Source organism: Marmota monax, unplaced genomic scaffold (genome assembly GCF_021218885.2).
Source record: "Marmota monax isolate L192 unplaced genomic scaffold, Marmota_monax_Labrador192_F-V1.1 WCK01_AAM20220418_F8-fsc00072, whole genome shotgun sequence".
Taxonomy (NCBI): domain Eukaryota; kingdom Metazoa; phylum Chordata; class Mammalia; order Rodentia; family Sciuridae; genus Marmota; species Marmota monax.
Genome location: NW_026692356.1, coordinates 7,727,068 through 7,741,830, shown reverse-complemented (window position 1 = coordinate 7,741,830; position 14,763 = coordinate 7,727,068). Strand labels below are relative to the sequence as shown.

The window sequence follows — 14,763 nt, the reverse complement described above, 5'->3', positions numbered from 1 at the left end:
ACTAAAAAGCACTGAACCCTGCTCTTAAAATGGGCAAATGTTATAAAGGTCTATAAAGGATGGAGTCATTAGAACCATACCTGCAGAGAGGCAGAAAAATATTCAGCATTATTCTTTTACTTTATGAATCACTAAAAATTTTTAAAGTCCATATAAATTTTTAAGTTATTCATGTAAAAGCAGAATCGCAACCTAAAAATACAGCTCCCTAGAAACTATCTCCCTCCCCGCACCAACAACACTAATTCACCTAGCTGGGGTGGGCTTGGCCATTTGGATTTATTTTTCAACCTCTCGAGGTTACTATTAGAAAAAGTCAAGTTTGAGAGTCACTGATGTAAAGCCAAATGAGGACTAAAACAGGTAAGGTCTCTTACTTCTCACTTATTTATCTAACCACTGGTCATTATGGATCTGTCATAGTGAAAATTTACACATATATTAACTCTTTTAATAATCTAGAAATTATAATGTTTTAGTTTCCAAATTATCTCCACAATTAACTTTTACATTGAGAAAGGATTTGTTAATTTATAATTCAATAGATGTGGATCCAATTCTGATTCATCTAGCAAGGAAACTGAGGCAAAGATAGATCATCTTGCTGTTTTTTTTAATATTTATTTTTTAGTTGTAGTTGGACACAACAATTTTATTTATTTTTATGTGGTGCTGAGGATCAAACCCAGGGCCTCACACATAGTAGGTGAGTGCTCTACTGCTGAGCCACAATCCCAGCCCGATCATCTTGCTTTTAACCTTAAAAAATGTTTAAATTTAACTGGGAAGAGATATGGAATTTGGATTCATGCCCCAGAAGTTTAAAATATTCTGTTCAGTGAGAATATAGTACAGTACAATGGCTAAGGGCATGAACTTGGAATCAGATGGATCTGTTTACATTCTGTCTCCATTAATAATCAAGTATGAGACACTGTCCATATAGCTGGACCACGCCAATCCTTAGTTTCTTCATAAATCAAGTGAGGATTAAAAGAACCTGATCTAAGAGGGTCTTATAAAAAGACAGAATGAGCTAACATGTATGCCAAGTGCTTAGTCTAGTACCACACACAGTAACCCCATCCAGATGCAGCCTTCAAGATGAAGCCAGATCCACTGGTCAGAGGTTAGCTTAGACAAATTGCAGAAGTCTGATTTCTTAACCACAGCCAGATCTACCAGAGTCATGTTCTGCCTTGGAGCACATTCACACAGTTACAGCTCGTGATCTGGTGCAGGCCCAACCCCCAGTTTGATCTCTACCCTGTATTTCTTTTGGAAACATGCAACACTGTCCAGACAAAAATCACAACATCCTGTGCTTCACACTGCTGGGGCTACCATTTTGCAAGAAAAATAACAGCTGAGCTCAAAAAGATGGGAATGAAGAACAGCAACAAGGGAATCAATCCACTGCACCTGGCTCTGAGATGCACTTGTGAAACCACCACGTTCTGTAAGGCAAAGTATCTGCCTGGGTATGAAGAGCTAAAAAAACAATTTAAAAATAAATAAATAAATAAACAGATCCCAAGAGATCAATGGTCTGGAAAAACTCCTGTGAATTCTAACAGGGCCTGAACGTAAACAGTGAGCAATGTTTTAAACAACAATTGCAATTCATTACCCCCTCCAAGAATAACACACGTACGAATAGCACAACATGTACACACACACACATGCATGCACATTTACACCACAACACATTCATACACACACCACATTTATACACACATGTACACACATATGCACCACAATATGTACACACACATGCACACAACATGTACTCACATATACATATACATTACAAAATGTACACAGCTATGAAAAATCACGGTGGTTCAGAAAATTAGGCAAAAGCACACACATTGCTGACTAGCACAGCTGCCCTCAGAACCTCCTACAGGCACATTCACTGACCCTGTGTCACCCAGAGCACTTCAGATACCCCACTCCCTGTACAAGATCCTACCAACTCAGAGAGTAGTCTTTCCCCTAAAAAAAATGTTTCTGTCATTTGGCCCTCTAAGTTACGATTAGAGAAATGAATTTTCAAAACATTCCTGGCTATTTGTTTGGTTTTTCTTCTCTGATTTGAACACTCAGTGATGTGCTATGTAAAAGGCACTGGGTTAAATCCCTCAAGGAGATGCACAGGCCTGCTTCAAAGCCACCTATGAGCTTTAACAGGGGGGTGAGATGTGCAGAGAATGATAGTAAATATAAGGTGATCATAATAATGACAACAAAAACAATCCTGAACAGTTACCAAGCTCTACTCTGGACCAGAGGCTGTACATACAATGCACCTTGCCATGGCCCACTGTATGGGTGTGCAAGCTGGCTTCCAGGGGTGCCGTAGTTTTTTCACGAGTAGACAAAAACTGAGCTAAAATCCACTAACCACATGACTACCACCAACATGACATGAGAATGACTGCTGTATCTCAATCCATTTCTGAATGCCAGAGACCCTGGCAATGGCTTTGCTGTATCAGTGGGTATCAAGTTCAGGGTTTGGAGTCAACACACAACAAGGACCTGAGTGTCCCAGAGCCAGGGAAAGCAGTCCCTGAGGGTGAACAACTTCTCAATATAAAGTCTTTAAACTGTGGGCTGGGGTGGGGAACATACTTCCCTTCTGTTTGTTCTTCCTTATACCAGCTCTAGGCCTTAAATAATTTTGAAAAATGTTAAATGCCTATATTCTTTTATTCCACTTATCTAGTCATTTCTCTCCTTACCTTCCAATGTCATTCACAATTTTCAATGTCACGATTGCCTGAAATCGTGTCATTCCAAATCTGTTAAAATTTTTTAAATATATCTGTCTCATCATCCAATTTGACAATAAACTTTACTGATATATTAACTACAGAGCTCAACGCAAGTAAATATCTAACACAAGCTAACTTGTTGTAATTAATAGTGATTAAAATTAGACAATAATGATTCATAATATTTTCAATAAATGAAATGCATTTTCAAAAATAAGAATTTGAGAAGAACCTATACTGAATGATCCTGCTAATGAAATTGTCACCTACAGAACACATTTTTCATTATCTAATTGTAAAAAAAAAAAAAAACATAATTGAATGATTAATAATAGATTTTTAAAAACAACCCTACAATCCCATGTTCCTAACATAAAACTATTGTTATTTTATAAAACTTTCTATTCAACTTTTATTTAACACAACTAACATATTTTACAATATGCACAATTTTGCATGTATATATATATATATATATATATATATATATATATATATATTTTTTTTTTTTTTTGTTGCTAGGGATTGAACCCAGAGGTACTTTACTACTGAGCCATATCCCCGCCCTTTTGATGATGTGACAGGATCTCACTAAGCTGCTTTGGACCTCGATAAATTGCTGAGGCTGGCCTTGAACTTATGATCCTCCTGCCTCAGCCTCCAGAGTTTCTGGGGTTAAGGCACACATCACCATGCCCAGAGGCGCATATAAATTTATACGTACAGTTTTATCTTTTCTCCCATCACATGCTGAATCGTGATTACCATCGTATTATACTAATATCTTCTTATCATTGAATATTTAGGCTGATGAAATGTTTTTGCTACAATAAATGTTACCACACAGATTGCTGCATGTGATTATGCCCAATAAAATCTTAAATGTTTTACTTAGCATAGATTCCCAAGAGTGGGATTATTGTGTCAAAAAAAAAATACTTAAAACATCTTTTAATTTACTGATAGAGACCAGATCCTTAAAAAATAAAATGTACCAGCCATTGTCTTTGTTTTGTTGCTATCTTTCCAATTTCCACAAAAATTCAAGCCTTTGAGGAAGGGGTGCCATTCCTTCTACAGACTTCTGTAGTGCCTAGTGGCAGCTCTGACTTGACCCAGAAGATCTGAGCACAACCAGCAATTGGTACTCACCTTCCCCTCTCCCACTGCCCTTCTGCCTGCTGTTGTGAAGTGGGGGCACCTCCAAGGACGTGATGCCTGACCTCTCCAGAACATTCACTTCCACATTCAGTCTCCCAATCAGCTGCTGGGGTCGCACACTGATGACGTGCTCATACTTCCCAAGCCTTCTCTGCAGAAGTTCTTCATAACTCAGGAGGAAGATGGCTTTGTCCTTGCTGGGAATCACTAGAGAAGCTCTGAACGTATCAGCCCCCTTCTCTCTGTCAGGAAGAAAAATGAGGCCACAGGTAGAGTTCAGAGTAGAAAAAGCCAGGTTTCCTCAATTCCCTCAGGACACCCGCCATACTCTTTTAACCAGGATGCCAAGAAGACCAGTGGGTACAGCAGGGTGAATCCTTAGACTGGAAAAATAAAAATGAGTCTTAAAAGAAGTTGAAAACCTGCCCAAAGGAAGGTTACCAAGGACAAACAAATACTGAATAGAAGGGAATTCAAAAACTGACCTTTCCTACCTCTACCAGAGACAAACCTAAGAGGGCAAAGAGAAAGGGGACCTTTGAGTAGATAAACCACTACAAGAAGGAGCTTTGGAGTCAAGTTGTGAATTTCACTGCTCTCTCTACAAGGATGGACAAATTAATTCATAATTAGTTTTTTCACTTTGATTAAGTTTGGTGGATGTGTTTAGGGCGAAATAAAGGACTGCAAAGTTTATAAAAATACGAACTAATCCAAATGCTTTCAGTACTCAGAGTGAGGGTTCTCTGATTCAAGATGGTGGGTTGGCCACCAAAAGATGAAGAGCAGGAGGGGTGAGTAGATAACATATTTCAGAAAGGTTCCAGAAGACTTGGGAGATTCAGTATAGAGTAAGAATTCTATAGCTCAGGACATACTGGAAGGGGCTTCACTAAAGGAAAGAAACAAAGATTTTGTTTGGCATAATCTCAGAGAGACTGCTGACTTTGAGTTCAAGAGGACACAATAGGATAAAACTAAGAAAGGGGACCAAATAGAGGGGAAATAATTCTAATTCATATATGAATGAATGAATAAGCCGATAGACTTCTTGTACTCCTATTTCCCAGAGGTGAAAAGAGACAGAAAGTTCCACTGAACACTGGGCAGAATGAACAGAAAAGGATTGATAGCTAAACCCATTATGGTAAAATATCACACTACCAGATGAAGAAAACATGTAAAATGATGGGAGGGGAGGGGAGGAGTAGGGGGGGTAGGAAGGGCAGCAGAATAGAATAGACTTCATGATTGCTGTATGTATATAGATGACTTTATGACCAGTGTGATTCTGCAATCTGTACAATCAGAAAAATGAGAAATTATACCCCAATGATTCAAATGTATGAATTGCCAAGATCATTGTAATGTCATGTGTAGCTAATAAAAAAAAGAAAACATGTAAAAGCAATGATACTAGATCACACCAAAGACAACAGCAATGATACTAGATGTTGAAGGCCTTGAAGCAATACCCCAGAGTTCAAAAGGAAAATCACTGTGAACTTTGATTCCATACAATATTATAAAATATTACGAAGGCTCAGAAAATCTATCCCTCACACACCCATTCTGAGGAAGTTACTTCAGAATTATATGTCAGCAAAGTAAAGGTAAAAAGCAAGAAAGAGAAAAAATATGGAATCCAAGAAATCACAAAACCAACCCACAAGAAAATGAAAAGTGATTTCAGGGTAAATGTTTTGTAATGAGGCTTCAAAGGAATAACAATATCCATGGATCTGGAGACAGCCATGTTTTCACAGCATGTTTTAATGGCTCTGAAATCAGAATGCCTCCCAATCAATGATGTCTTCCAATTGCTGTTGGCCAGGCTTCTGGATGATGTAGATGTCATTGCTTCCATAAACTTGGTTACGGCTATTCATTTTGTCCTCATTTCAAATGAATTATGTGTCTTGCTCAACATTAATAGTAACAAAATTAAGTTCTCTCTCATAAGAGGAAGGCAATTAGAAACTCCAGAAAAAAAAAAAAAAAAAAAAAAAAAAAAACCCAGAAACCTGTATGTTAAGATCCAACTAAAGTAAGCTGTGGCGTGACTCTGAACAATTTTGATAAAGACAACCTGGGAAGCAGCTGCAGAATACAAAGTGAGGTTTAATAATTTGCTGCAGCAAGACAGACCACATACCAGAGGCACTGCAAGGCATCTCACCAAACAAAGGCAGAAACCGGGTTATTATGGGATTGGGGGAAGGGTAGAGTGTAGGTAAAAAATCAGTGAAGCCGAATTTGGACAGGCACCAAGCAAAGGAGGGGTGCTTGTAAGGCTGTTAACGTCAGCCTGGACTAAGAAGGAGACCCAAAGTTCTGTGTCCTTGGAAACTGTACTTTAAGATAAACGTGGAATTCTGCATGTGAAAATGCCTTATCTGAAGCTCTGAACCTCATTTGCTTTCAGTATCAAAATGACTCAGGTCTTTTAGACCAGAGCAAGATGTTCCATTCTTACAAACTGACTACAAAGGCCTGGCTGTCTATAATTTTAAAGAACTAACTTTCTCAAAGCTGTGTCTTTTATTAATGAGAAAAAATATCAGGCTTACAAGTTTGGACCATTTTATCTAGGTACTTAGATCACTTCTCTGCAAAGGGAACAGAGGCCTTCACATTTGTCTGGTTGAGGGGAAAATGTAATCTTATTAGTGTATGATAGGCTGTTCTTCTGTTAATGTAATTGTTATAGTAATTGAAAGGCAAAGGCTATTTATTGGCTTTCAGTAAATAGCTGATTTTCAATAAATACTTGTTTTTCAAGTTTACAAAGAATACAAGTATCATTATAGATCAGAATTTAAACGTTAATAACATTAATGAAAATGTAACAAGTCAATGATTACGTGACAAAAGATGAGTTCAAGAAATGAATAAGGAGAGGTAAACTGAAGGGTAAGAAAAGGAATGTCATCATTTAGGAAGCAGTGACAGGGACAGGAATGTAGCTCAGTGCTCCCCTGGGATGCATGAGGTCCTTGGGTCAATCCCCACATAAAGATAGGAGGGAAAGTCTAGGGGAGTAGAAACACTTCATCAGCGGAAGAAGAAATAAAATAATAATATGGAAATGTTGAACGCAAAGAGAAAGTAGGACTGTTGTAAATTTGCTAAATCCTCTTTCTTCACAATCAGGAGATAGTGTCTTTATTTTTATTAAGAAATCAAGAAAAAGCAACACTATCGTACACTTTAGAGTTAGGAGGTAACTACAAAGAAAACTCAGCACAGAAATATTAGAAGCAGATGTTCTAGGAAGTAAAAACCAAGGAACGGTGTAATAAAGTTATCTTTTTTTATTACCAATGTTCATCTACTATATTGTTAATCACATGTACTTATTCGATTAAAAAAAGAAAAAATATTTGGAAGACAGCAAGAAATAGGTCAAGGGGTAGAAAACGTGACACTGTAAAACCAGATTTTTAATTCCTAATTAAACAATACTTACTCATTTTCTTCTGTGGTTGTATTCCTTTTCCCTTTTACCCTATCACCATTTTTCTTCTCTTTTTCTGTAATTTCACCCTGATACACCTTTTCTCCAATAATCCTGAAACATGAGAGACAGCTATGTTACCAGCTTGCAGTTCCAAGACAGACTCAAACATGGTTCTCAGAACCATGACAACCCTAGAAAATATTTTTATTTGCCTCTTAGATATGCAGATTAAATGCATTCCAGACGAGGGCACTAGCCTTAAACCATTCATTTCAATCTAGGGCAATTTTCAAAAGACCCAACCCAGGGTGTCTCTGATTCTCCAGGAGAAAATCATAACTGCTCAAACGTCCATGAAGATTCACCAACTCGATTCTTGCCCACACCAAAATTAAACCCAACGCTTCCCCTGTTTTGCCAATTTTTACCTCTTGAGTCAGAAAAATAAAACCTCAGCTAGTATGTCAGAGGTTTCATACTGTCTCACTCGGGTCTCAACCTAACCATGGCCCCTCTCACCTCCCTCCCTCATTTCCCTTCCTAAGGAAGCCCCTCTCAGTCCTGTTTGCCATCTTTATACTACAACACTCCCCACTGCCCAAGATGATGTCACTGACTATTTGTTTACTTGCTAATGGACTATTTCTCCCGGCTGAAATTTCTGGAGCAAGCAACATGGTCTTTTTTTTTTTTTAGAAGTAAATCAATCACCCCTAAGACAGCCTGGCCCAGAGTGGACCAGGAGGGGAAAAGGGATAGGAAAGAAAGAGGAAGAGGAAGAAAAGGAAGGAGGAAAGGAAAGGAGAATGGAAGAGATGAAGGCAGTCGGGAAGGTTGGCAGGAAGGAACCAAAGAAGGAAAGAAGAAGGGGAATCAGCCCTCGGATCCACACGCCGCCATCTAATGGGATGTGAATCCTTCCCACACACAAATCTGGACCACCCCCACACAGAGCTCCATCTCTCGCCAGCATGCCACCTACATGGTGAAGTTGGTGATGAAAGCTGAAGCTGGAATCTGCATCTGGAACTCAGCATCCTGGTCCTCAGAAGCCCTGTTCAGCATCCTGCAGGAGACTGTAGTGAAGGCGTAACGAGAAATAATGGTGGACTTCACCGAGAATTCTGTCATCAAGGGCTTGGTTTTCTGTTGAAATTAAAACAACAGGATTCTTCCTGATGCATGGAAACATGATGAAAATATTTTGGGGTAGATGTAGGCATTTGAGAGCCTTTGGCATGTGATTCCCCCCCCCCACCTCTCTCTCGTGTTGTCCCTATGTCCCCATTTTTAACTCCCTTAACGTGTGAAAGCAACCTTAACTGAATAATCAATTCACGACACAGAAGCAACTCTTTTAAACTAATCTGAACAAGAGAACATAGTGAAGATTTCCAACTTAACAGAAAAGACACATTGCTTCAATAGATCAATAATTATCAGAATTTTAGAAATATGTAACATATTTAATACTTTCATCAACTTGGAGATCACATTTACAGGATCACCCACTTGTAACATCAGAACATGCCTAAAGATTCTCACATTTTCAAATTCCTTTCAATATCCATTTAGAGACACTATCTGCAAGGGCTTCCCTATCTGGACTGTAATTATGGTATTATAAAATAAAAATCAATACTAAACTCAAGAGAGTTTTTGGGGAATTTTCCCAGAACAAAGAAAGTCTAAGTTTGTGCTAATTAAATTTATCCCTAAAGCTTCTGATAAGAGTAGTTGCTAACAATGCAAATTTAAGGACCCCCACCCCCACCCCAGTAAAACTATTCACTGTTTTTTCTAGTCTCTGCAATAGTGCTATGTCTTAAGACAGTTGGCAGCAGAAGCCCAAAGAAGGAAGGAAATATCCATGAGAAAAGGTGTTACTAAGAGGGATTCTCTAACCCCAGGAACTGGCTGAGCAATTCACAAATGTGAGCTGACTGGGTGGTGCCCTCAATTCATATGCTGAGGCCCTAATCCCTAATGTGGTGGTATTTGGAGGTGGCTTCTTGAGAGGTAATCAAGGTTAGATTAGGTCATGAGGATAGAGCCTCAGGATGGATTAGTGCTCATATAAGAGGACACAGTGGAGAAGATGCCTCTTATAAGGAGACACGCTCTGGGTTCCCTTCCTCTTTTTCTTTCTCTCCAAGTGCACACACCAAGAAAAGGCCATGATATAAGTGAACAGCAAGAAGTGGCCATTTACAAGCCATGATGAGAGCCCTCACCATTGATGAAACCCTGCTAGACCTAGACCTTGATCTTGAAATTTCCAGTCTCCAGAAATATAAGAAAACAAATTCCTGCTGTGTAAGACATTCAGTCTATAGTTGTGTAAGCCCAAGCAGACTAAGACATTATATAGTCTTGGGACAGACATGCAAAGGAGGTGTTTTACCCTCGCTTTTATGGCAAAAACTCAAGCTTAATGAGGGAACATATTTGTCCATACCAACAAGTAATAGAGATGAGACTTGAACCGAATCCCACTTGCTCCAAAGTGCACACCTGCTACCATTATGTGAGGCTGTCTGGCAGCTCTGTGTCAACGGGCCTACTCACCCTTGTGTGTTCCAATCTCAGCCTGGTATGTGACACACAGCAGGCCTCAATAAATGTTGAATGGAGTCAGCTTACTCTGATGGAACTGGACTCTCTGCTGTTGGGCAACATCTGAGTAATTCAATCCTCACCTGCTTTATTTACAAGCCTAGGCTCACTTTCAAAATACATACAAGGTTACAATCTGTTGATACCAAGGCGTATTGTCCCCGTGACAGGAAGGGCAATCATATACCTGTTCTAAAGGGTCACCACAGAAGGTTACTCTATTTAAAACAAGTTACTCGAAACCTTTGAGTAAAATCATGGATGGTCAGCCAGCAAACCACAAATTGCTCAAGAGATGTCTTCTACGATGCATTAGAGAAGTGGGTATGCACATAAAGTGATCTGAGAATATACTCAAATACCCCCAGGAGGGCCAACTGCAAGCAAGCAAGAACAGAGCAGTGGGGGAACAGCCAAGATCACAAGCAAGAACAGAGCAGTGGGGGAGCTCCATGTGAGCATGTCAGGAACATTGGTGTCTGTGTTGGTTTATGGCAGAACTTCCAGTCTTGGAGAAGGAAAAGACAAAATTGGAACAGCTTAGGACAAATGTTGGGGTACATGTGTGAAAAGTTCGGGAAGATAACACATAGAGAACAGCTAAGTAAGGATCAGGTTAAAAATAAATAAATAAATAAATAAATAAATAAATAAATAAATAAATAAACAGCCTATTGAAAGCGGTTTAGCTAAAACAGGAAAAGAAATCCCCCAGTTTGGTCTGACAAAAGTGATTTCAAAACAGTGGTTCTCGAAGTGTGGCCACCAGACCAGCAGCAGCATCAACCCAGAAAAGGGATTGAAAGGTAGATTCTCAGATTCCATCTCAAGCCACAGATTCAGAAGCCCAGAGGATGGGTTTCACAACCCGTGTTTTAACAAGGTGCCCAAGAGATCTTGATGTATACTCAAGTTTGAGAACCACTGTTTTACCGTAATTTAACAAGGTGATCACCTTTGCATAGTTTTTCATCTGTAAATTGAGAAGGCTTGAATATGTCACTAGAATCACATCCACTTCTGAGATCCACAGAACTAAAGACAAAGCCAAAAGTGTGGAATAAAACTTTGGGATTTAGGAAATAACTCCCCAATTCAGAAATAATTGGATTGTACAACATTCTTTTATGAAACTCCAGTTTCTTTAGGACAAAGTCTGTCTCTCTACACAGATGTGATTTGAATTAAAAAAAGAGTTCATTAAGATTAACCAAATGTTTCTTTTAAATGATGTCATTAAAACATTTAATACATTTCAGTAAAGATGATGGGTATTAGACTGGGGATGACAATGATAATGATCTTCATAGCTTAAAAACCTGTTGCGTTCTTTAAATTAAAATTTGTATCTCATGATCTTTCAAAAAAAGGGGCCTAAGGTGAATGAATTAAAACCATGAATTGAGATGAAGTGTTGACTTTGATTTGTGTTATTTCTGGAAGCAGATTTTCTTTCTAAATTATTCATGATTAAATATATTCTTTTATCTCTAAATCTGAGCTGGTGTACCAAAAAAAAAAAAAAAAAAAAAAGTCCTTGGTTGCACCCATATGAATTTGCGAAAAGTCTAAAAATATACTGCACATAGTTCTGATTTCTGCAGATGCAAAGTTAATGGGAATCAGAAGCTTAAAAAAAATCCTGTGAACTAAGAAAATTTTAACTTTATCCTTCTCCACTTTATTTAAAATTTAAACTAGTTCTTAAAAAATAGCAAGTCACATAGACACATGGTAAAAACTTCAAATTACACTGAATGTCAAATGAAAAGTATGCATCTCCCACCCACCTGGGATCCACATTTCCATTCCCCAGAGGCAGTATTTAACAGTTTGGGGTATATCTTTCCATAAAGATACTGTAGTCGTTTGTTTTAATTTCATCTGATAATAGAGTAGTTTGTTCATCTTTCTTCACCAATGTTCCAGTTATCTCACTAGGCATAACAAATCACTCTGAAATGGTGACTTCAAACAATAGCAATTAATATTTTCTCACATGGTTTCTGTGGGTCACAGATTCCAGAAGGACTAGGTTGGGACCTGGCTCTTTCACAGTCAAATGGTGGCTGGAGTTATGAAAATGAGATGGCTGGCATGGATTTTATCTTATCCCAGGGCCCCTCTATGTGATCCTTCTGAATGTGTTGAGTGTAGGCTCACTCATTTGAGGGGCTCCCTCAGAATGATTATGTAGAAGCTAGAGGTTCATTGATCACATGGTAGTGTTCCCAACAGAAAGGTGGTCACTGTTGTATGCCCCAGCCTCAAAATTTCACATAGGATTACTTCTGTTATAATGTTGGCCATGACAGGCACAAAAACACAATTTCAATGGCAAAGAGAACAGATCCTATCTTAACAGGAGAAGTGGCATGTCAAAGGGCTGCCATTTTTTAAAATGCCATTTGCTGCTGAACAAAAAGGTCTAACTCATTCTTTTCTAAATAGTTGCATAACGTTTTAAATGTACTATATTTAATCAATCCCTCCTATCATCCACCAGTCCTTTGTAATTATTTTTTGAATTATAGTTTGAAACTCTCTTCAGATGTCCCTCCTCTCTAATTCATCCACACCTGGGGTAGGCAAACTATGGAAGGCAGGCCACATGCTTTTGTAAATATATATATATTGGGACACAGCCACATCCATTCATTTACATACTATCTCTGGCTACTTTGGGACTATAATGGCAGAGTAGTTGAGTAGTCACATTAATTAATAAAAATAAATAATAAATGATCACAAATTCTTTCTCATCTCCACTTTTGGAACAGATAAGGCCCTTATATCAATCATTTACATATCTTTATTGATCAGTGTGCTTTAGTAAGAGATCTCAAATTATACAGCTGGTAGGCATTTTATTTGACTTGTGGTCTTTTAAATTTTTTTTCACGTTTAGAGTACAACATCTAAAAATTGGGAAATTTTAAACAAAAATCTATAATACCTATTTCTATTGGAATAGCGAGTGGGGAAACTCTAGCTCTCATTCCCATAGCACCATCGTCTGCCAGTAGTGATGGCGTTGCCCATTCAGATCAGCCCCATATCAATATATCCAATATCCCACATTCCCCTCTCACCCCAGGCCCCCTCAATCCCAATTGCCCCCTTGAGGCTGAGACTGGTAGTGTTTTCACTAGGATTTTTCTTATTCCCATCTTAGTCCACTCCATTGTAAATGGATTAAAAATGGCCAAGATCTGCACACGCACGTTTAGAGCGGCATCACTCATGACAGGGTGGAAACAACCCAAGTATCTATCACCAGATGAATGGAAAAACAAAATGTGGCATATGATACAATGTAATATTACTCAAACTTTAAAAAAGAAAGGAAATCCTGTTATATGCTTCATGGGTAACCCCTGAAGCCACTATGCTAAGTTAAATATGCCAGACACAGAAAGACAAATATTGTGTGATTCCACCCACATGAGGTAGCTAAAGCAATCAATGGGGATTTATTGCTTCAAAAGGACAGAGTGTCAATTTTATAAGATAAAAAAGAGCTGGATGGTGGTGGTAGGTGAACAATGGTATGAATGTACTTATTGAACTACGTACTTAAAAAGAGCTAAGACATTAATTGTATGCATTTTATCACAAGAAAAAATGAAAAATAACTTAATGATCATGGGCTAGGGGTATAGCTCAGTGGTACAGCCCTTGCCTAATACACATATAGTTCTAGGTTTGATCCCCAGCAGCCCCCCCCAAAATATTAATAAAAATAAATAATAAATGATCACAAATTCTTTCTCCTCCCATGGAGAGGTGAAGTTTGATTCATTTCCCTTTGAATCTGGACCTTAGTGATTTACATTATCCATAGAACACTCTAGAGGTGATGTTCTGGGATTGCAAGGCCAGGTCATGAGAAGCCTTGTCCATCCAGGTCTCCTAGAATGCTCTCTCAAGGTCCTGAATGTCCATGTAAGATGTCCAGCCATCCCGATGGTTCCATGCTGCAAGGCCACATTCAGGTACTGCAGCGAATGATGGCAGTGAGCCCAGCTTCAGCCTCCTCTCCCACCAAGCCTAGCATTGAGTGAAGGCTTCCTAGACCCTCCAGATCAGCCCATCTGCCAGCTGAATACCACTGAGCAACTTCCATTGAAGTGATTGGCCAAAAAAATTAACCCCCATGAGCTCTACCCAAATTTCTACCCCACAAATCAAATAAAGCAATGGCTGTTGCTTTGAACCACTAAGTTTTGCAGATTTTTATGCACCAACAGAAAACAGGAACACTTTCCCAGTCTCTGTAGACATGTGAATGTACAGTCCTACTTTAGTGTGACTTGCCAGTGAGTGGCATGGAGTCATCTTGTTAGTTACTCCAAACTCTAAGCTATTTATGACCTGTAGGTGTTTCATTTGCTATGTTTTATAAAGATCAACAACACCTTTGGAATATTTTTGGAAGAATTTAAAGTATAAATTATAAAGTCAAAATATACAGAAGAATACTCTTGTCACCTCAATCCCTTCACTTTACCAATACAGGACAAAGTTATTTACCATGTGGCTTTACCAGGTCACCCAGGTAGGAGGTAGCATATCCAGGATGACAGTCAATCCTGCCTCTCTCATAAAAGGATTACACATGCCACCTGGTTGCCAAAGGCTTTCACAACCATAGTTGTTAGATAATCAATGAAATACAGAACTCCAAAATACACTCAATAGAACATGGTCTTTGTTGCTGATTCAAAAGTTACTTATGACCCTCAA

At 38.6% G+C, this 14,763-nt stretch overlaps 1 protein-coding gene across 2 annotated transcripts in view; it reads right to left on the bottom strand.

Annotated features, from left to right (window-relative positions):
- Itih5 (inter-alpha-trypsin inhibitor heavy chain 5) overlaps positions 1-14,763 on the bottom strand; it is an 85,784-nt gene that overhangs the window by 56,115 nt on the left and 14,906 nt on the right. For both annotated transcript variants that reach the window (XM_058578652.1, XM_046442363.2), the window contains exons 3-5: positions 8,384-8,547; positions 7,411-7,512; positions 3,933-4,183 (exon numbers count right to left, since the gene is read on the bottom strand). In XM_058578652.1, the coding sequence (XP_058434635.1) occupies positions 3,933-4,183; positions 7,411-7,512; positions 8,384-8,547 (517 nt within the window). The remainder of the gene's footprint in view (positions 1-3,932; positions 4,184-7,410; positions 7,513-8,383; positions 8,548-14,763) is intronic.